At 42.7% G+C, this 24334-nt stretch overlaps 1 protein-coding gene across 1 annotated transcript; it reads right to left on the bottom strand.

Annotated features, from left to right (window-relative positions):
- On the bottom strand, positions 1-23680 carry LOC124595902. The gene is made up of 3 exons (XM_047134812.1): positions 23525-23680; positions 9843-10001; positions 1-537 (listed from the first exon to the last, which is right to left on the bottom strand). The coding sequence occupies exons 1-3, from the start codon at positions 23570-23572 to the stop codon at positions 334-336; spliced, it is 411 nt and encodes a 136-aa protein (XP_046990768.1). The 5' UTR covers positions 23573-23680; the 3' UTR covers positions 1-333.
- Between the last annotated feature and the right edge of the window lie 654 nt (positions 23681-24334).

Here is a 24334-nt window from a genome sequence, read left to right as displayed (position 1 = left end):
CACGGTCTCCAACCATGTTTTATTTGACAAAATTTGCATAAAATAACAGCTTGTTCTTCTTTATTTCTGGGTTTTGAATGTAAGAGTACAAAATCGAATAGTTTCTTGAGAATCAGCTTGTGCACTAGTCGTAAAATTTTGTATGGAATATTGGAGTGTAAATCAGGGGACAGTAACTCTGCGGTACATTGCAACAGATTGTCATTTCTTTATTGTATATTTGCAACAACATAGATGGAAGTTTGTAACATAGTCACTAGTAAGAAGGAGTGGGTAGGAGAGGGGGGGGGGGGGGGGGGGAGGAAGATCGCGCGCGCGCGCTCTCTCGCTCGCTCAGTGCGGGCTATACTCGTTGACATCGCGGAACCAAGCGAGCGCGTCTGCGGCGAAGAAGAAGCCGTTGACGATGGCGAGGGCGCCGCAGGTGTTGGACAGGCTCTCGGGCTTGTAGTAGTCGGGCTTGAAGGTGGTGCCGTGGATGCGTAGACTGCCCGAAACCACGAACAGCACGCCGCCCACGGCCGTTAGCAGCAGGTCCTGAGGCACACAGCAGCCGCTTACAACCGCACAAGCACAGTAGTCAACAAAGACACAGTGCTGACAAAAAAATGCGCCATCAATCAAATCACAGACAAATAATGGTAATACAGGTGAAGCGCCAGCGGATCTCAAAAGGACAAAAAAGTGAAAAAAAAACCAATTCGTAAAGTTAGCAGAAGCTCGACGAGGATTCCTTAGAACGACAAAGAAGGATTTTCGTTTAAAAAAAAGTTTTCCGCATATCCGCAAGAGGTGGCACTTCATAAATCCATCGTTTGTACAGTGAGGTTATAATATTTGTACACATGTTGTCTACTCTTCCATCAATCGAAACATGCCCGTTATCCATTAACATGACATTTAGTAGCGAATCCGCATTATTTTCTGTTCGTGCCGTCATCTGCATACAATATGATTGTTGAAAGTGATGATAATAAATAAGCTACTGCAGGCTTTCCAGGTGTATCATGGATCTTGGCGTCAATGCAGTGTGGCATCGATAGTGACAATGCCACAACGTAGGTGCACGCTCTCGTAAGTTGGCACTACGAGAGAAGACTAACTACGCCGACCAGAGCGCCCTCTGGTCGACGCTGTGGAGCTTAGGGAGTGCCGTCTCGATTTCGCCCCATTTTCATCAAGAGCAGACGGCCTGGAAATATCGCTTCTCCTACCGAGTAGGCTAGCTTGCTATTGAGACTTGGTATTCGTTACGTTCAGTTAAAAGTTTGGACAGCAACGAGTATGTGTTAGTTTTTTGATTATACTGAACAGTCATCCCAACAGCACGCTCTCCTCACTTCTAACGGTCCCTCCTAAGCATAGCAGAAGCGCGGGGCCAGTCCTACCGACTGTTGATGTTCAGGAACAAAAATCCAGTTTATATTTGATCCCCCCTCGTAACTGAATCACCAAAGCCAGTTCGTGACTCACAGCGAAAAGATCCATGTTAATCAACTGCGCATAGTTTGCCTGAAATGCTTCGTAACGTATCAAACACGGAATTCGGTTTCATCTGAACTGTAAAAACGGTTTTGAAAAAGTCTACATGGCTACTTGGAAACCACCGTTAAGTGCCTGACGGAGTATTCATCGAACCACCTTCACAATAATTCTCTCTTATTCTACTCTCGAAAAGCGCCCGGAAGCGACGAACACCTATATCTCACCGTGCGAGCTTTGATTTCCCATATTTTATTGTGATGATCGTTTCTTTCTATGTAGCTCGGCAACTAAATATTTTCACATTCGGAGGAGGAAGTTGGCGGCAGAAATTTCATGACAAGATCCCGCCGCAATGAGAAACGCCTTTACTTAAATGATTTCCATCCCAAATCCTGTATCATGTTCGTGATACTCTCTCTCCAAGTGCTCGGTAGTACAAAAGCTGCTGTTCTTCTTTGAACTTTCTCGATGTACTCTGGTTATCGTATCTGGTAAGGATCCAACACCTCGCAGCAACACTCCAAAAGAGGATGGACAAGCATAGTCTAGGCAATCTCTTTAGTAATTATGTTGCATCTTCTAAGTGTTCTGCCAGTAAAATGCAGTCTTTGGTTCGCCTTCCCCACAACATTTTCTGTGGATGCTTTCCAGTTTCAGATATTCGTAATTGTAATTCTTGGGTATTTAGTTGAATTTACGGCCTTAAGATTTGACTAATTTATCGTATAACCGAAGTTTAACGGATTCCTTGTATCATCATGTGGATGACCTCACAGTTTTCCATTACTTACGGTCAGTTGCCAACTTTTACACCATCTTATCTAAATCGTTTTGCAGTTGGTTTTGATCTTCTGATAATTTTACTAGACGATAAACGATAGCATCAGCTGCAAACAACCTTAGACGGCTGCTCAGATCGTCTCGTAAATCATGTACATAGATTAGGAACAGCAGAGGGCCTACAATACGCATCGTTACGGAGAGACGTAACTCGAAATCGGTCTAATTCCCATTCAAAAATAACTGCTGACTAGATCACGGAGCAGCGATTGCGTGCTGCGACTGCTCTTCTCCTCACCCCAACAAATTCTCTTTAAAACTTCAGCTTCCTCACCTCTGCATAGACAGAGCGACGAAACTTGATGAGGGCATGTTAACCAGCCACAGACTGCTTGGCGTCGCAGCACTAGGATACGGAACGACCAAGCGCGTGGCGCCGCGCCTGGAGACGCGCGGCCGCTTCGGGCGGCACAGAGTCGCGCCGACTTGACGCCACCGGAAAAGGCTTCGAAAATATGTTCCCAGGATGCTACCGCAAAACTAAACCAAGGGCTTCAACCTGAGTTTGCCGAGTTGCATACATTTATTATTACGATCACATTCATTCCGAGTGAACAAGCATCCATGTTTGGGAAGGTGGTAAAACGCACATGTTGTTCTTGCTGTCAGTTGGAACTAGCCCTAGAGCTTTAAGGAGGGAAAATGTTACACTGCCACTAAAGCACCGTAAATCTGACTATTCCAACTTTTATACGAAGGAACTCACAAGCCGGCCGCGGTGGCCGAGCGGTTCTAGGCCCTTCAGTCCGGAACCGCGCGACTGCTGCGGTCGCAGGTTCGACTCCTGCCTCGGGCATGGATGTATGTGATGTCCTTAGGTTATTTAGGTTTAAGTAGTTCGAAGTTTTAGGGGACTGATGACCTCAGATGTTAAGTCACATAGTGCTCAGAGCCATTTGAATTTGGAACTCACAATTTATAAGTCATGTAATTATTATTATTATTATTATTATTATCATCTCCAGTGGTATGTTAGATACAAAATAAGCACAAAATATCCTGTGTTAATTTCATTGCTTAGAATGTTATCGGAAAAGAAGTCATAATTTGTATTTGCACTATTTACAAATTATTATAACTCCGAAAGTATTTTCCACACAAAGTGACAGAGTCTTTTCTGCTTTAGACACTATTACATCAATCTGATCGCGACCTAGCTCGGTCATCCCGGTCACCCAAATTTGCTTTTTCAGATTCCTCGTTTTCGTCATTGCTGCTTCAGGGTCTGGCTCTGCGTCACTGTCATCTGTACACTCAACATTATCTTCTTCTTCACTAAATTATCCATTGCCTGTATTTTTATCAGCTTCTTCAAGCAAATCGTGCATTATGTTACTGTCTAAATCAAGGTCAGCACCATCTGTATTGTGCTGATTTCAGTAGCAAAACACGAGATTAACACTGCAGAGGGCCGATGTGATACAAACTAACTCGCTTCTATGTGACTGCTTGATATTACACCAAAGATGTCACACGAAGATAAATTCTAAGGGATAAAAGGAACATGCCGACTACTAGAAAACAGGCACACCATTAGTAGACATTCGCAGTATTTATGACGAGAGCACAGGTGCCAGCAAACAACTGTAGCCTGGCAATAAATAGTTCAGTCATTGTTAACAACAATGTTTGCCATGAAAATACTCAAGAGCACGTGGCGCTCATGTGTACAGATACCAACTAATATCGTAAATTTTACTAGTATTTAGTAATTCAATGTTAAGGTGAGAATAAAGACACAGAAATTCAGGTTCCCAGCGCTATTTTCGTCCCTGGCATGGAAAATATGAGGATGAAAAATACTAGCAAAAGCAGGCGGACGAAAATTGCCGAAATTGATAAGGCAAAATCACCAAAATTATATGGGAGACGGATTGACTGATGCCTTTCAGTACTTAAGATGCATTGCCTAAAAATTCTCTTCAGTCAACATGAAATTCAAGTTTTTGGCATGTCTCAGAATATGCATCACAAGCTGGGACGGAAGGTGTACGCTTGTGTAAAGCAGTTTCGTACATGAATTGTTACGATGAACAACCTTTTCAAATTGTTGAAAATGAAGGCTTTTTAGGTTTGCTGAAAGTCATTGTACGTTCCTGCAAAGTGCCGTCAATACATACTTGCAAGAGGATGCTGGAAAACAAGTTTGAAGTTACTTGGAACTATTTCTAAAATAAAATTCAGGACGTGGACAATTTAACACTCTTGACAGATATTTTGACAGACACAACAGAACGTAAAAGTGTTCTCGGAATTACCGTTCATTATTTTGAAAGCAATAAAAGGGAAACGGCTACTCTTGATATCTAAGAATTAACAGAGTGACGGATTATGTTTTGAACATGTGATTACAGACTTGTAATGAAGGGAGTGGGGCTTCAGTAGCAGGAAATATGGGTAGTGGTTAGTGATTCAGGAGCAGTTATGGTTAAACGAGTAGAATCAGCGTTTGAAAGAAGTCGTATATCATGTTTTGCGGGTAGGAAAAATCTATTGAAAAGCTTGACCAACTGTCTGTATGGATTACTGCTGTGAAAAGGATTGTAGTGTGATGGAATGAAAGTGTAGTGTCAGCTGATGAGCTAAGAAGAGAATTAGACTTCACACTAACTCAACTACTATCCATTAGATCAGGCCTGGCCAACATTACACCGTACATCTATCACACCGTGTCAGAAATTACGAGGAGGCCGGCCGCGGTGGCCGAGCGGTTCTAGGCGATTTAGTTCGAAACCACACGGCTGCTGCGGTCGCAGGTTCGAATCGAGCCTCGGGCATGGATGTGTGTGATGTCCTTAGGCTAGTTAGGTTTAAGTAGTTCTAAGTCTAGGGGACTGATGACCTCAGATGTTAAGTCCCACAGTGCTTGGAGCCATTTGAAATAACGATGTACATCAGTAGCGAAAAGCGAAAGTGGTCTGACAAATAAATCGAAATCCACCTTCGATCGTGCAATGTCATGCAGTTTCTTTGAGAACTTGTGATGAGATGTTGCAATTACTGAAACTTGTTCAGTCATATCTGGTCCACAAATGACTGCCTCGAGTTATGGAAAATGATTCATGTTATAAACTTGAAGACAAATTTTCCACAGGATTAATTTTTGTTTGTGGCATCAGTCTTGTCCGCCACATCTGTTATCAAATGATTCTCCCTTTGCATTAAGACACTTAACGAATTCAAATAATTTGTAATGTCAGAAATAATAGATTTTGACACCACTCTCCTTATGCTTAATTCAGTTTTATTCCCTTCAGTTCAGCTAACGCGCAACAATCTTCGTCAGGAAAAAAAAAACACCATTGTATCGTCTTTATTGGTGGTGTGTAATGACGTTCCAGTAGATGTTTTTCTAGCTTATAACAGTGCGATGGCATATCAAGCCCTTTGCTTGGCCTCTAAACAACACGAAAGTAAGGCAATTCCCATTCGGCACTGAACGAGTGGCTTCCCTACTTTTTCTTTTTTGCACAAGTGCGTAGACGCCGTAGTTCTCCTAATGCAGAACGTAAATGTAATTTAACGCGAGTAGTGTGTGTGTGTGTGTGTGTGTGTGTGTGTGTGTGTGTGTGTGTGTGTTGAACCGGGCACCTAGAAACGACGGACGGGATTCGTCCCCGCCGTAGCTCACGGTGGTTCACAATACCACAACAGGCCACAGCAATCCACTCACCCCATCGCCGCCCCACACCGAACTCCATTGATCTCAAAATATTTTCAAGCAACAATTTTTCTTAGTGTATGATAAGAGGTGGAAGTCAGTTGGCGCCAAATCTGACGAGTGCTGCCAATTTTCCAGCGGCTCGTAATTCACATGACACTGTTTTCCAACTACTGACTCGGTTTTGATTTGCAGCTGTGTTGTCATGATGAAATAAGAGCCTTTTCCTTTTGCAATTCTCGCCTCTTATCACTATTTTTTCATCTAGTTGCTCCAAATAATTAGCGCAGTACTCGTAAGTTACTGTTGTACCCTTTGCCACGTGATCTGTTTATTATAAGTATCCTTTGTGCATCCCGGAAGATGAAATCGACTGATGGTGAGGAATATCGGTTTCAACATACTGCAATTTTGCTTCTTGCGTTCAGCGTTTGTTAGATCCACTATTCATACACAGCAGTTCGACCCCAGGAAAAGTGCGCATACGTTGTCTTCGTTATTCTGCTGCCCACCACTTTACTATTAAAAATAACGGAGCAGTCTCACTGCAGGTGTATCTCAACACTGGGAAACATTGCATTGGGTCTAAACTGGCCAGATAAAATAATTTTTATGGCGGTAAGATATTGTAGTTCATCGATTTGCATGTGACATATACAAAACGATGTATTTAAAAGTCGCGCAAAGAAAAATATTCCGCAAATCAAGTTGAAGTGTGCCTTAAGTTATTGTGCTGCGTGTACCAACATAACAAAAATGAAATTCCATTAATATCAAAACTGCATCAGGCTGAAAAAATTTCACGTTGTCCCAGTATTATCGCAGTAGCTTTTATGCTAGTGAAATACTAATGCATCTAGTTCTTAAATCAGTATTTCTTCTTCGTTTAAGCAAAATCGCCGGAGCCATGAGTAAGCAGTATTATTCAATTCCGCAGGATATACTGATAAGTGATCACAGCTTTCTCGTTATCAGACTGTTCATGATAACGACAAATGAAAAACTTCGCGGTTACAAGGCCATTTCCGTTGTGATACTGGCTACCACAATTGGTGGCAGTTTCTGTTGCTTGATTGCGAGTGATAAACCACTGTGGGACCAGAAATAGATCCTTACAATTCTTACACATCGACGCTTTTCAGCCGCGCGGGATTAGCCGAGCGGTCTAAAGGCGCTGCAGTCATGGACTGTGCGGCTGGTCCCAGCGTAGGTTCGAGTCCTCCCACGGGCATGGGTGTGTGTGTGTGTGTGTGTGTGTGTGTGTGTGTGTGTGTGTTTGCCCTTAGGATAATTTAGGTTATGTAGTGTGTAAGCTTAGGGACTGATGACCTTAGCAGTTAAGTCCCATAAGATTTAACACACGTTTGAACATTTTTTGGCGCTTTTCTATGTTGTCCCAATATCAGAGAGGTCGCCCCATAACATCAGCCGACAGCTTGGTCACAGTGCGTTCGATCATCTTCGTCAGTTTTTAAGGGGAGTTAGAGGTTACGAATCTACTGAAACCTATATCTGTCTCGAAAAGAACGTGTCGAGTACTGTATACTCATTCCTCAGTTATTGGAATAACCAGGTAAACAAACAAGAGGTGATTCGTGCTGACACGGGAAAGCAAGATTACAAACTTTCTGCAGTTTCAGATAAACTCTCCAAAACAGACATATGTAATTTAACTTTCATTGGCTGTAATTTAGGACATGTGCGAGAGACAAATATAAATTTTGGAATAAGATTTTCTGAACACACAAAGCACTGAAAAGCGGAAACACAAAAACACGCACCAAATTTGCAAACCGTCACATGTAGTAGAATCACTACCTAATGACCTAAAAACGCAACTAAGCAGTAATAATAACTCGTAGACAGTTAGTGCCCACTTGCCATAACCGAAATAAGACCCTCTGTAGTAACTTTAAGCATCGAAATTGACTTACACCACCTTTCTCACTTCATCACACAATTTTTTGAGATTATAATCTAGGCCTAAAATTTCCGATACTAGCTTTGCCTGCATGGCATGCTTAGTTTTAAGTACAGACATGTGGCTGAAATGGCTAAACAGCCACAGAACATGCACAATGTAATATAAGCTAACATTCAATGAATTATTATTAAAAATTTAAGTTGTCCGAAACTTGTGGTTTCCAATAAAGCAGCGATTTCAGAGCATAGGTTCCGAGATAAGTCGCTGTTAATTCCATCTCCCATCCTCAGGATCCCACAAACTCTTCATTTCATGTAACAAATTTAAAATATCTCACAGTCCATGTTTTGCGTGTGGGAACGTCAGCCGATTTGATCGGAGGCAACAGATTTGAATTTCACTGACCGACGTTCGAAGTTATACGATCGGGCGATGACATCGGTTGCATTGTGGCCAGGCACGTACTGCTGTACACATGCCTTTATTTTCATACACATTACACGGCACTGTCGCTGTGGTCCTTTCAAAGATGTACTATGGCTGCACTCCTTTCGAAGATGTAGTCTAGCTGAAGCACCTGCGGGAGACCATACTGGATTTCGTCAAGCTCGTATTTTAAGTGTTTCATATTATAAGCACATTATAACTTACGTTTTACAAATGAATGCTGTTTCAAAACACTAGCATATTGAGGATCTCTCGCATAAGGTACAATTTATTGAGATGAAATGTCTGATAATGAGTTATTGCCGTTCGAAGTTTTCAAGAGACGGATGGCACAGAACAAAACAGTAAGTTGCATATCGTCAGTCTGGTGTAATGTGTAAACTCTCCGGTTTGGGGGAAAGAGATGGTATTGGAATAGGAAAGCTAAGATTTGCGCCCTGCTATCGGTAAAGATTTTATTAATCAGATTCACGTTTCTTAGAGCTTTGGGGACTTGTCGCTCTCAATAATTTACAAATTAAGCATGGGAGACGGAAATTTGAGTGAATATTCAAAACATGTTGATCATCCGGTAAAAACAAACTACCATTCAAATAAAAAAACCTAGACAAGACTGAAGCAACGGAGAAAGAATTAAAAGGTGACTTAGTCTCACGATCAGCCGCCGATAAGTATAAAAGAAAATTTCCAAGCTAACTATTTTAGGAAACTTATTGTCAAACAAGAACATCTTCTAGTAAAGCATGTAAGCAGACGAATATATATTCTGGTGTTGGCACTGGCATATTTCTGCTGGTGTTTTCCCTCGTTATTTCACTTACTTTAAACAACAAAGCAAGAAGTTTACTTTTATGGAAGTGAACTGTAATTTTTCGCACAAATTAGAACATACGTCACACAGCTAGCACATTTATTTTTAACAGCGGGACAGCTTCTCCTTAAGTACTTTTCGTAACACATACCGCTGTGTAAATAACGAGTATGAAGTGGACAGGTTGTCACTTCCAAAGAAAGAAAAAACATATTTGCTGTGAATGAATCAGCCGAATATATAACGAGCTGCTACTTTAATTCGTCTGGTAGAATGGCTGCCGGAGTCAAGACGATAGATTGTGACGATACCTTGACAGCAGAGACATCTATCGATGCCTTCGAGAAAACGAAAGTATATCTTTGAGAGGAACAGAGCTACTGTACCACTCGTAACGTATATATAAATAAAGTCACGCACTGGTGTACTAATTTAGAAGATTGGCCGTCTTCGGCCGATGTCGGTCGGAGGAGGAATCTGTCGATGTACGTGCCACTTTGACCGCAGACTAAGGTGACTGAAGCTGTCCGACAGAAAGGGTCCTGAACGTACGGTAAAATACTAGTAACTTAGCTTACTTAACAGTTACAGTAAGCCTTGCCGCATGTGTACTGAACAATTTTTGAAATATCAAGGCGCCCCCGTTGCGTTGACCTCCCCGCATGAGGACTCACCATCTTGGGAGGTATGCGCTCGCCGGTCATGTAGCCGATGAGGAAGCCGCTCATGATGATGACGTAGCCGCTGTATGTGGTGATCTCCAGTATGTACACGTCCAGCACCGTGTGTAGCTGAGTTTCGGCGAATGTGCCAATGCACGCGCACGCCAGCGCCTGCAACATGCAACACACGAAACCTGTTTATCGATACTAAAAACAAATATAGCGGTACCTTCCAAGAGTGTCAGAAAATCCTCGTGAAACAGTAGGCGGGTATCATCTTCAGAACAGCGAGGGATGCCTATCTTTCAGCTTTGCAGTTGAGTATAGCAACTACACTACGTCTTATTCAATCACATGTTACGTCAGCATGAACTATAAACAATGACAGATTATAATGATTTGTAATAAAGCTAAAGGCAGTATACTGGGCGGTTATAATTAAAGTGCAGCTAGTCCCAGAGCTCCACTGTGGGCCATAACTGCCGTATGGCAGCGAATTTTGGTAGATATTCCAGTGCATTAATGTGGAACCGATATACGCTGGAAGAAAACGAGTTCCAGTTTTTGGCCACCAGGTGCATATCTGACGGCGTGAATGCAAAAAGGCGTACAGAAATGTTTCCATATGTAATTTTTGAGAGAATTTCTCTTGGAGAACAACGGTCTGGCAAAAAATACTTCAGTAATGAACACAAACAGTGTCGACCGCAAAAAACTTTATTTCACGGTAACCGGTTTCGATCAGTTTTTTACCATCTTCAGATTATCATATGTGAGACCTGAAGATGTCAGAAACTGACCGAAACCGGTTACCAAAAAATACAGTTTTTTTGTGGCCGAGACTGTTAGTGTTCATTTTTAAAGTTTCCATATGTAATTGCTTAGGAACTGGACTTGGGCAGAAAAGATCAGGCAAGTGAGAAAGGCATAATGTTGATTTTATTATTAATCGCCCCCTTACACATTTTGTTCAATATGAGCACCGAAGACGCCGACAAGATGCTGTACAGCCCAAGATTTGCACCCGGTGGCCCAAACTAGAACAATTTTTTTTCCGCGTAAATAGGTTCTACATTAATGCATCAGCAAATCTATCAAGTGCCGCTGCCATATGATAATTACAGCACATTGGACCTCCGTCAGTATCTTCCTTACACTTTAATTACAACCACCCGGTACTTACTGCTGCAGGAAAATACGCACATTCAGAGATAGCTTTCGTGCAAACCGTCTCTCAGAATGCAGCCATTTATAAAATGTAAGTTAATTATTCGTCGATCCCTTCTGCGACTGTCTTCAATCATTTGTGTACAAACATTCCTGTGTCTCAGAATGCTCTAAGCTCATTGTAATATTTTTTAAAGAATCATACATTTTCAAGAAATTAGACAATCAAACATCTAGGGAATTAGTAAAGATAACCTGACACATCTTGGCGCGAATGTCGAGTTCGGCGCGCATGGGATCACAGTATTACTACTACAGGAGGGATTAGGCCATTAATCTTCACAGCCATGCGAGTACACGTCTTGTGTCTCCAGCAACGTGATTTACTCCACTTTTAAAAATCGTAAACTATTCCAAAAAATAAGATAATTTCGTCCACGAGCTACAAGGTCAAACAATTGCGAACTCCGTTCCAGTCTTCCCACCTAGGGAAAACTATTAATAGTAGCGGATTGTAACCCGGATGTTAAAAACTGACCGCTTGGTATTGGAGGCGTACATCACATTCTAATAAACCTGAGTGATGTGATTGTTACCAATGCCGTATTGCCGCATAGTAAAGACATTTCCCGAAGGTTAACAACCAACAACTCCAGGGAACATTGTTGCCCTTCACACTCAGATAATGGTCTAGCAAATACATTTAGATTATCTATGACGGTTCTGTGTTTCACAGGTGTGTGATGTGTTTGCCAATAACAACCGACATTTCGGGACGACGTTTCGAAAGACGTGCGCCAAGAAAAAGGCAGAGCTGAAACAGGAAGGAAGGCGCGGTTTCCTGCCATATGCGCCCGCCCCCCCCTCCCCCCCCCCTCTCCTGCTTCCTCACATGAATAGAAGCAAGTTCATTATTTTGCACCACTGGACTGGACATTTCTAGCTCGGCAAAGGAATATGTAGTCCTCTTGTCCAACACGCCAGATCACATCACAATCAGAATTATTTATGGTGATTTTTGCTGTGCAGCAGAAGTAGTGATAATGTGAAAGATTATTTTCTATTGTTCAGATAATTGAAATTGTAGTATGAATAACTAATAATGAAACATACATAAATACTCGGACATACGTATTTTATATACCCCAGGTTTGAGAAATTTGACAGTTGGAGATTTCTCATTATTTATAGAGAGCAACTTGTTGCCATTATTGTTGCTAAAGAACACGGTGATGTCATATTTTTGTGAACAAATTAGCTATACTATATGAAATGTAACCTAGAAATGGTATTGTAGCATATTTTTTAACAGTAAGGTCGTTTTAATTTTCTGGTTTTATTTTTATAAAATATTTACATGAGTCTTGCTTGATTTCCGTTTTTGATCGCTACACGCATAAAATTACTAACTTCTGCAGCAATGTTGGAACGAATAAGGGGCACCTCAATAATACGGTCGATTATAGCGTGAAAAAACGCCAATTTGTGCTTAAAGGGGTAACAATATTAGCCATGTATGAAATTCTTTGTTGTGTTCGGTTTCCTGTAAAAGTCAAGGTTAATTTTATCATGTACTAAACGTTGTCTCAGGTCCAGAAGTTCATTATGTTGATTTTCTGTTTCATATGTAAATTTAATTTTAGCAGTTTCACGTACTCCACACCTCTCGTTAATACAATAATGGTATTATCGACATATCATCTGTAGAAATAAATGTTATTTGCTAAAGTGTTGTTGGAATTTAAAAAATGCTTTTCAGAGACGTTAATGGAGATGTCAGCTTAAAATCCAGCGGGGCAGTTCCCCATAGAAAGGCTGTCCCCTTGTTGATATAGCTGCCCATCGAAACTGAAGTAGTTGTGCTTTGAACGATTCTCAAAAATCATTAAATTCTTTAATTTCATTTGAATTTAGTTTCTTTTACTTAGTGAAATTGTCTTCAGTAATAATATAGTTTTATCTATACGGATGTTAGTGCAGAGATTTTAATATCAAAAGGTGCGAATATATGGCTAGTAGCAAAAGGGAAATTTTTTAGGTTAATAATCCCTTTTCTTCAAAGAGAATGATGTGTATGTATAGTATTTCTCGAAAAGAACCAGTAATTTCTTGGACACGAAGTATCCAGGGCTAACAGTTCCATTAACGACTAGACAAACAGGCCAATTTTTTATGAATCTTAACTTGTGACCATAAGGGTGGTGTTTTAGGACTTATGCTTAGTAATCTAGCAGGGTCTTTGGGAGGGTTGAGAGAATTAGTGGAATCAAAGGCCTCTTTAATAATGGTATGAATGTTGTTATCAGTTGCTTAAGATTACAGCTATGAATAAAATAATACCTTATTTATATTATACATCTTTATTCTTGATGTCTACATATTTATTTCTTAACATAGTCATTCTGGGTATGAACACATTTCTTCCAACGAAACAGCAGGTTGTTGATACCGTCATTGTAGGAAGTTTGACTTTGTTGACGCGGCCACAACCCCACCTCTGCTTGCACTTCTTCGTCACTATCAAAGTGAAGCCCTTGTAGATGAAAATCGGATAGGGCCAAGTCGAGACTGTAAGGAGGAGGATGGATGACTGAGCCCAAGGTGTAGTATTGTTGCAGATGTCGCAGCGCTTGGGTGTGGTCTGACACTGCCTTGCTGAAGGACTGGGTGCTCCATGTGTGGACGAACTCTTTGAATTCGAAACTTGATTACAGCACGCTGTTTCTCAGGCACCTACATAGTTACATTACACACCGCCATGTTACACGCTACAACTCACAGCCCTCTAACGGCAGAGGGCTCTAAACATGTAGCCATGAAAAATAAAGATGTGGAATGTTAATATTGTTTGTTTACGTTTAAAAAGCTATAAGAGTTTTCACATAAAAATTCTGAAACATTACTTTTCAGCACACCCGTGTAAATTTTCCATTTTTTCTACTATAACAGTACTAAAATTATTACAGCAAGTACTGTTAAAGTACCAAGTTCGTAATTTTCCCCTACGATGAGTTAGGCTTCACTATCATGTATGCTTTCTTGTTGCAGACACGAGCCAGGCATTTCTAACGTACAGCTACGTTCCATTATCAGTTACAGTCTTCGGTCCTCACCCTACAACTTCTGCTGTTTGAACAAGAAATACCGCACTTTTCATTATAATCGCGTCTGCTGTATAGCAAACATCACCACAAATACGTGCGCTTGTAGTGCTGAACGCGCGATATGTTTGCATGTGTGACAGCGAGGTGAGCCGGTCCCGGTTCGAATCAGCGCGGCGGTTTAACGACCGTTGGTCCTGCGCACAGGTTTCAGCCTCACAGTGTTTTTAGGCGGTTTTCCACGTCCTTCGAAGAAAATGCTGGGCTAGTTTTCGGTCCCCACCTCTTTTAAAATACAATGACACACTGAAAAAAAATTTTTACATGATCCAAAGACATATCGCATACGCGATTCCCGTTCATTAGGTTAACTGATGACATGAATGATTTTTTTTTCAATGTCAATAAACTTCACCAACAGCCGTATATTTTAAGATAGTTTATTTTATTCTGAAAGCAACCAGTTTTGGCCATTCATTTTGCCATCTTCAGGCCCCAAACGCTTTTATCAAAACAAACTAACATACACTTTTGTCCAAATAAACGAACCTATCATATGGCGCCATGAAACACTGGATATCGTGAGTTCCAGCCGTTAGACAAATGCTTCATACGACGAGGCTTAATATTTTAATTCGTTGCTAATCCTAGTCATTTGAGAAATTTGCTTGCCTGCGTTGTTATTATTGCTTGTGGGTTTACTTACATTAACCCTCTTTTCCTACCAGTTTCGAAGCGGAAAAAAAATACAAGGAAAAAACTGCAGAATGCAACTGGTAATCAGACACAGGTTCAAAAAAAATTTTTTCATCAACTTCTTGGAAAATATGCGTTTGCAGACCCATATATGTCGATGAGAAATGCAGTTTTCAATAATCTACCTATACTATACTACCTATACTATCAACTCTCAGTCGACTGTTTTCTCAGAAAGGGGGAGGTGTTGAGCCAAAATAACGTAGTCTGTAATGTTAGGTTGTGCACTTAGTGAATATGAGCCGAATCGATTTGCCTATTACCGTTGTCACAGATAGTAAACAATTTCATGTGCGAGGCTTCCAATGGACGGGATATGTTAACACGGAATGGAGTACGTGAATAGTAGTCTCACTATAGCAATGCAGTGGGTAGGTGCAAGGAAGTTGTTAGAATTTGGTTGTTTTTAGTTAATTAAGTATAGGCATTGAGGACCAGATGACGAGTTACTTCGGGAATTACAGATTGTAATTGCTACATAATATGGCTCGTAGAGGAGTAGGGCTGTGTGTTCTTAAACCGTTGGCACACGGGACGAGTTAACTGACGTCGACGTAGCGCTCTACGATTCTTATGACGTCACTTCCTGCCATTTCACGTTGAGGGGCCATCTCGTCACGTGAAGCGTAAAAGAAGTTCTGCGATATTTCAGCTTCGTGTCGCGTAATATATAACCAACAGGAAGCAGGAACGCTCCCTGAGTCACAAGCAGAAAGCTTGCGATGCGCAGAAAGCGAGACGCCATATTGTCCTTGTCTCGTTCAATAAAAGCCCATCTTTGGTACGTTTTATGTGGTACATTACACCCCATGAAGGCGGTCGCTGTGGCCGAGAGGTTCTAGGTGATTCAGTCCGGAACCGCGCTGCTACTACAGTCGCAGGTTCGAATCCTGCCTTGAGCATGTATGTGTGTGATGTCCTTAGGTTAGTTAGGTTTAAGTAGTTCTAAGTTCTAGGGGGCTGATGACCTCAGATGTTAAGTCCCATAGTGCTTAGAGTCATTTCAAACATTTGAACGCCCCTTGAATGTACGCTATTTCTAAGCACCAGCATACTGAATGTCTGGAAAAAAAGAGTCGTTATTGGTACGATTTGTTGTAATAAAAGTATTTAATAAATGTTAGGCAGTAAGTCGCGTGTTATCAGACTAAGCCGTTTTAAGGCGACGGCACGTTAAAGATTCATGAAAAAATGTGTCGTTCTTGTTAGGATTTGTTATAATTAAATGTAAATTAATAACATATCGGCGATTAAAGCTTGTAGGAGACTATATGATAAAACCCAAAGCGTCTTGTAATGAAGCTACAACCTTGGATAGTGTTTAGACACACCATCTTACATTTCAGAGATTAGCTCGGTATAGGGTTGGAGTCCTGTTGTATGTAATTTTTTTCTTTATCTTCATGTTTTCCAAAAGGTTGTGGAACTTTCTTAAGAAATTAATAGGAATGGCATCTGTAATTTTTCATGTTATATAAATATATGTGCGTTCTGTCAGGAGTGAGTTTGTTAGATTTGTTGAGCTTTTACAAGCTGATGTCCTCACTGATGCGGACACAAGGGAGGGAATGTGCGTTTTAATAGAGCCAACGTCGGAATTTTACGCGCGCCCATTTTCTTGAGCGGATTGTATTGTTAGTGAGCCAAATAAGGCCGACAACTCCGCTGCAGAGAGCCGAGAGCAGAAAATCACGTGACGCAGCTAGTGCCGTGTGCCGACGGCGCTGCGTCTCGGGACGTTAGACGTCCCGTCTACGCACAGGTTAACGTTGTAGCTGCCCCGTCCCGTGTGCCGACGGGTTTAAGACATTATTCTCGCTGTAGCCGGTACATTCAACACTGTGTTGTTATTTTATGAACGCGTCGTTTTCAGTGTTTGCGACAGTCAGCGATTGTGTTACACAATCTGCATTAGCTAACAAGATTGCAGGTTTAATTTGTAACAGCAAGTAATAAATTCCCATTCAGATTCAGTTATTGCGCTAAATCTCTTCAGGATAATTCTGGCATGGTTCCTTGAACGTTGCTACGGTGAATTCCTTCCCCCAAACCTACCCGACTGACCTCGTAGCCCTGCGTGATGACGTCACCGGGATGTCGCGCTCTACGTTGCTTTCGTTCCTGCCTAGAATTGTTTTAGGTGACAACCTGTTCCTATCGAGTACCATCCACATTCAAATTTAACGTTTTCAGACTACGCCAGAGGAAGGATATTTGCTTTTTTTTCGGTTGCTCCTGACGGCAGCAGTTGTCATTGGTAGGATGGCCCGGATGTTGGTTTCCTGTTGTCACCTCGCGTGGCTGCGATGTTGCGCCAAATCAAATGTGATGTCAAAACGTCTCTTCCTTTTGCTGTCACTGTCTTCGCAGAAAAGAACGCGCTCTAGAACGGGAATCGCAGTGATTCATTACAAAGCATTATACCGTGCGCGTCATACAGAACCACGTAGTGGGTGGAAACGGGAAGACCATAGTTCCTTTTCCGAAGACACTGTGAGAATTAATAAATCTCATGACGTACAAGTACTATCAGGGTGACATGTAAACTGTTCGAAGAGGAATTGTTCCCAGTCACAATACGCGTTAAGCAGCCAGATATAAATGTCCGCGTGCATCTCTCGAAACAGTCTATATTTCATTACGAATTATACCACTATACAGAAAATTAAGGCCATACATAATTACATTCCAGCTCAAAGTATGATGTGACATAATGAAATGGAAATAATCTTTTTTCAGGTATTCCTTTCATGTAGTTGATTAACAATCTATTTCCTTTCAAAGGCTTAAATGCTGCTGATATACTTATAGTAATTAATTGTTTATTACACAGTAGGAGTTCTAAAGGATTTTAATAACAGGCTGATTGCTGCGATTGGAAAATAGATCTTAGAAAGTATAATCTTTTTCTGTTTAATATGAAATTATACCGTCAGGTTGGTTGGTTGATTGATTTGGGGGAAGGGACCAAACAGCTGTGTCCCCCATCGGTCCTATCAGATTAAGGAAGGAAGTCGGCCGTGTCCTGTCAAAGGAACCATCCCCATCAGGTTTCCATAAATTAGCCATCATCCGTCATCTCACTACCTGCACGGTACTTGTCCAGAGTAAGCTACGTCCTCTCCTTCTCTTAAACACACACACACACACACACACACACACACACACACACACACACACACACAAGCGCGCATCCATTGCTGTTCTTCAGTAAATCGCATAATCCTGAACTAATCTCGCCTTTATTGATGTGGAGTGTGCAGTCAGCTCCTTAGTTAAAGTGCAAGCCGTTCCACGTAATGTCGATACTAGCCACACGTTGATTATACCCTACGTTTCATAAAAGCGAAACAATGTTTCAGCCAACTCACAGCATCTCAAGTGGTGAATATTTCGCTGTAAATTTAATGCTCTCCAGTTTTCACCTACTGAGATATGAAGACCATAATAAAGTTCATTTAGTACCCCTGGGAAGGGCGCTAAAATTATTTATACAGGGTGTAACGGGTATAAGTGCACATATTTCTGTTAGTGACTGAGGACAGTGTGCTGAACAACATGACAACTACAGCTATTAAAAGTCCTTTACATTTAGGTTGGGTAGTACGTCCAAGTACATGTCGCAAGAGCAAGTCGGTAATGCTTTTCCCTTGGGCTCCAGGTAAGGTAAGGTGTTGCAGTGTGGATGGGTGGACGCGAAACTGTTAGTCTATACGGACAGGCGTAGTCCACTTAGTGGTGCAGTTACGACCGTGCAGAGAACATCAGGTCGTAAAGCTTGTGACGTGTTTGCGGGAAAACTGCTCGATGCACAGAAGAAACAAGCAACACCCTGATGTGTGTGCATATTAAGGTGTGCCACACACAAAATTACCTGCCTCAGTGCCTGCAGTGAAACGTGGGCGAGGAGTGTGGTGAATTATAAAATCAAAGCAGCCCGCTCAGCGCGATTTTCGCCCATTTCGCAATTTTTACGTGACAGTTAAAGTGAAACTGCTCTCTCCTCTTTTGGTCGACTCCCCTCTTCTCATCCTCACAGTTATTTTTCTGCCCGAAGGTTATCAGTGTCATTAAAATTACGAACTTGGTTCAGCATCTTTCCAGAAGTTAAGCTTGTCGTCCATTCTCTGACTAATTAGTCAGCGTGTCATGCTAGCTACTGTCTTACAGTAGCATTCTTCCAAAACAAAGTTTGTTGCCAACCGTCAGTTGCATACCACAGACAACGGAAATATTTATACACTTTATTATTGGCAGAAAAGTGATCTACACCACACAGTGACGCAGGCTGATGTTCGAAGCATTAACAATCTTTGCTCATTTAACCAGTAATCGGAATGGTTTTAACAGGTTAATAAAAATAATTTTCAACAACAAATTAAACTAGTATGCATCTGATGACTAATTTAATTGTGGACAGAGTGATACTATCTTGCTCTTACAGCGTAACGCGCAGCGCCCTTCCTCATGACATATGCAGATGCGGAGAACCAAGATCGAATCCTGGCGGTTTACTAATCACCGCTGCTAATGCACTGACGAGGCTAAATCTGGTTTTCAGGCGGTTTCCCACGCTCGTTTAAGCAAATCCTGGGCTGTTCCTCAATATCCACCTCACAAAATACGATACACAGATAGTTAAAATAAGACCAATCCATCACGCACAGAACAAAGTTTACACAATGCACACGACTTCCTTCCTGTAGGTAACTGACGGCTACAGCGACAGGACCAGCAACCGGCCGCATAAGGTAGATACATCTGAACGTCGAAATCTTGAGTACGGCGGACCTCGTACTAGAAGGAACTAACGCTAAGTAGAGGAGGAAGTAGTAGCAGCCTACACACACACACACACACACACACACACACACACACACACCCCGGATCCCAGAACTCCTGAAAACAGACGTTGACTATGGATACTGTATCATGGACACAGTCCCTTTGACTGTTCAGAGATGTCACTAAACCCGCCCAAAGATGTAAACAACCATGCACGAGCAGCTCCTATTAGGTAGAGGGGGTCCGACAGCCGACCAGCTCCAGTCATTCCACCACGAAGAAGGTACACGGCTCTTGTTGTCTGTAATTCAGCCATGCCTAGACGGTCAATACTGCGGTTCGATCGCGTCCGCATTGTTACTTTGTGCCAGGAAAGGCCCTCAACAAGGGAAGTGTCAAGGCATCTCGAAGTGAGCCAAAGCGATGTTGTTCGGACATGGAGGAGATACATAAAGACAGCAACTGTCGATGACATGCCTCGCTCACGCCATCCAAGGGTCACTACTACAGTGGATGACCCCTGCCTTACCATCATGGCTCGGAGGAAGCCTAACAGCAACGCCACAATGTTGAATAATGCTTTTCGTGCAGCCACAGGACGTCGTATTACTATTCAAACTGTGCGCAATAGGCTTCACTCCCTACGTCCATGGCCAGGTCCATCCTTGCAACCACGACACCATGCAGCGCGGTACGGATGGGCCCAACAACATGACGAATGGATCGCTCAGGATTGGCATCGCGTTCTCTTCACCGATGAGTGTCGCATATGCCTTCAACCAAACAATCGTCGGAGACGTGTTTGGAGGCAACCCGATCAGACTGAACGCTTTAGGCACACTGTCCAGCGAGTGCAGCAAGGTGGAGGCTCCCTGCTGTTTTGGAGTGGCATTATGTGGGGCCGACGTACGCTGCTGGTGGTCATGGAAGGCGCCATAACGGCTGTACGATACGTGAATGCCATAGTGCAATCATATCGGCAGCATCCTGGCGAGGCATTCGTCTTCATGGACGACAATTCGCGCCCCCATCGTGAACGTTTTGTGAATGACTTCCTTCAGGATACCGACATCGCTCGACTAGAGTGGTCAGCATGTTCTCCAGACATGAAACCTGCCGAACATGCTTGGGATGGATTGAAAATTGGCTGTTTATGGACGACGTGACCCTCCAGCCACTATGAGGGATCTACGTCGAATCGCCATTGAGGACCAACAGTGTCTTCATGAAATTGTGGATAGTATGCCACGACGACTATAGGCATGCATCAATACAAGAGGACGTGCTACTGGGTATTAGAGGTACTCGTGTGTACAGGAATCTGAACCACCACTTCTGAAGGTCTCGCCGTATGGTGGTACAACATGCAATGTGTGGTTTTCATGAGCAATAAAAAGGCCGGAAATGATGTTTATGTTGATCTCTATTCCAATTTTCTGTACAGGTTCCGGAACTCTCTGAACCGAGGTGATGCAAAACTTGTTTTGATGTATCTACTTCCACATATTGTTGAGGGCAGTTTCACAGTATTTTGTTGTAAGGTCCAGTAATCGCCTGTGGCACGTTTCAGAACAATTGCATTTAGTTTGATTTTTTTACCCACATTTTTCGTTGTATCTGAATTGGATCGCCGGCCGGAGTGGCCGAGCGGTTCTAGGCGCTTCAGTCTGGAACCGCGCGACCGCTACGTCGCAGATTCGAATCGTGTGTGATGCCCTTAGGTTAGTTAGGTTTAAGTAGTTCTAAGTTCTAGGGGACTGATGACCTCAGCTGTTAAGTCCCTTAGTGCTCAGAGCCATTTGAACAATTTTTTTCAATTGGATCGTAAATATCTGCAGAACAGAGTAAATGCCGATAGTATGCGTCGTGTGTCTTGTTGGGATACTATCTGGTTCCTTTCACTCACGGTACTTACTGGTGATAGCAATAAGACGCACTCTACTCTTTCCCGTCAAGATCGCATTCAGTACTGCTCGTTACTGACTCGTGTTTGTTTTCCCAGCAGATCCAGAATGAATTTTCACTCTACAGTCAAGCGTGCGCTGATTCGAAACTTCGTGGCGGACTAAAACTGTACGCCGGATAGGGAGGGAAGAACCGCCCGGTTAAAACCGATACCAGTGTTTTAGTTTTAAATAGGCGGTATTTTTCTATATTTGGTCTCGTTTATAACAGGTGCTTTAATTTTTTGGAATAACCGGGTAAAAAACCGAAATATCAATCAGCCATAGCAGAAGTGCTGTAATTTTTGGTTTTGAGTAACCCTTCTTTAAAGAGTAAGAGTTATTTTTAATCGTAAAATTTCCATTGCTTTAAAATATTGTGTTTTTATAGAAAATAGGAAAAGCGATCAGTGTTATTTTAATAGCAATGCCTACAGGGACGTGCAACAGACACATGGCATAAGAATTGGTACAGCATTTGTTCAAATGGCTCTGAGCACTGTGGGACTCAACTTCTGAGGTCATTAGTCCCCTAGAACTTAGAACTAGTTAAACGTAACTAACCTAAGGACATCACACACCTCCATGCCCGAGGCAGGATTCGAACCTGCGACCGTAGCGGTCTCGCGGTTCCAGACTGCAGCGCCTAGAACCACTCGGCCACCCCAGCCGGCTGAAAGTAGCTGACCTATTGCTTCTGTCTACGTAATATACCTTTATCAGCTTGTACCCCGCGAAAACGCACAAATTAAAAAAAAAATAGTTCTTCAACCTCAGTTTTCACCCTTCAGCACCGACTGCTCCAAGTGCCCAAATTGTGATATGATCCTCTATTATGACATGATTTTTGGGCAGAGTTTCAAAAAATTACGATCAATAGGAGAATACTGATGATTTTTTGTAGTATTCAGCCACTTACTTTTCGAGACAAGTAGCGAACGATCGACTGAATAAGTTTTCTTTTTATTTCCCTATTTAGTTTAGTATTTTGATTATGTGTATCCTGAAACTGGGAGAGTCGATTTCTGCGTTTATTACAGGAAATAACATGTATAAAAAAATCGAAAATCGTTTTCAGAAACCGGTTGTTTTGGGCTGTTTTAATACTCTCTCTTGTCAGACTGACGTTGAAAAAAATGCAATATAAGTAAAAATTTGTTGAAACTTCCAGGCAGATTAAAACTGTGTGTCGGACAGAGACTCGAACTCGGGACCTTTGCCTTTCGCGGGCAAGTGCTCATCCAACTGAGCTACCCAAGCACGACTCACGCCCCGTCCTCACAGCTTTACTTCTGTCAGTACCTCGTCTCTTACCTTCCAAACTTAACAGAAGCTCTCCTGCGAACCTTGCAGAACTAGCACTCCTGAAAGAAAGTTTCCGCAATATCCTTAAGCTGTGAGGACAAGGCGTGAGTCGTGCTTGGGTAGCTCAGTTGGCTGAGCACTTGCCCGCGAAAGGCAAAGGTCCCGAGTTCGAGTCTCGGTCCGACACACAGTTTTAATCTGCCAGGAAGTTTCATATAACGGCACACTCCGCTGCAGAGTGAAAATCTCATTCTAAAAATTTGTTGTTTGAGCGACAAACGCCATCCCTAGTGTCGGACTGGGAGTCGATCCTTGGACCTTTGCCTTTCACGAGCGTATGCTCTGCCGTCTGAGATCTCCAAGCAAGATGGCAGCTGGCCCTCAGTTTTTCTTCAACCAGTACCTGATATCCTATCTTCCATGCTTTCCATAGCCATATTCACGTAAGGACTACAATGTAAATGACCAGCATGTAGCCGTATCTAAATTAAGTTACTGACACGTTCTGCATACTACCCAATAGCATCTGGTTCGTGTAGCAAGTAGCTACAACAGCAACAAAAACAGCAACAACAACAAAAATAACCACTGTGTCAAGTGGGCACTTCAGATCGGGCAGCCAGCGACGTGTACTTACTAGCTCGAAGAGCTTGAGGCCAATCCTCAGCTTGGAGACCAGACCCATGGCGAGGTGTGAGTTGTGTATGAGTTGCGTACGGCAGCTGTGCGAGTGTGCGAGTGGCAGCGCCCGTACCCAAGCTGTAGCTGAGACTGACTGGAGACTGGTCGCCGTACGTCTGCAGGCGGCGATAGCCGGGCCGCTTCCGCCATGTCGCCAGCCCAGCGTCAACCAGGAAGCGGCGTAGCCGGCACGGCGCCGTTGTCCAATCGCGATTCCTGCCCAGCTCCAGGTACCACCTGAGGAGGTCGCGCACTCTCGAAACACTGGACTCGTATTCGGGAGGACATCTATTCAAAAGCACGCTCGGCCATCCAAATTTAGATTTCTCGTGGTTTCCGCAAATCCTTATCCCATATCCCATTCACCTACCTCTTCCTTATTTTTCTCTTCCAAGTATGCCCTCTGGTAGCGAAGCTTGGCGATCCACGTAGCTGGTTCTTATCTTGACTGTGCTGCTGGGAAAGCTGCTTCTGCTGTACGATTGTGCCTTCTTCGGATTCCTTTTGGCCGTGCTTCGGAGCTTCCGTTACGTCGCTGGAAGTTTCGCTTGCTACGGTTGCCAGAAGTGCCGCACTTTTATTTGCATTGGTAAATCAGAACATAATGACCGCTTGCTTAATAGCCTGTTTGACGAACGCTCTCGCATCCTATCATACGTCACTGGCCCACTAAATCATTAAGTTCATTCGATATTGCAGAGTCCGTGTTAAGAAGTACGATCAGTGTTCCTCTCATGTCCAAAGGACATCGCACTTCATAACAACT

Source organism: Schistocerca americana, chromosome 2, assembly GCF_021461395.2.
Source record: "Schistocerca americana isolate TAMUIC-IGC-003095 chromosome 2, iqSchAmer2.1, whole genome shotgun sequence".
NCBI classification, from domain to species: Eukaryota; Metazoa; Arthropoda; class Insecta; order Orthoptera; family Acrididae; genus Schistocerca; species Schistocerca americana.
This window is presented reverse-complemented; position numbering and strand designations above follow the sequence as displayed.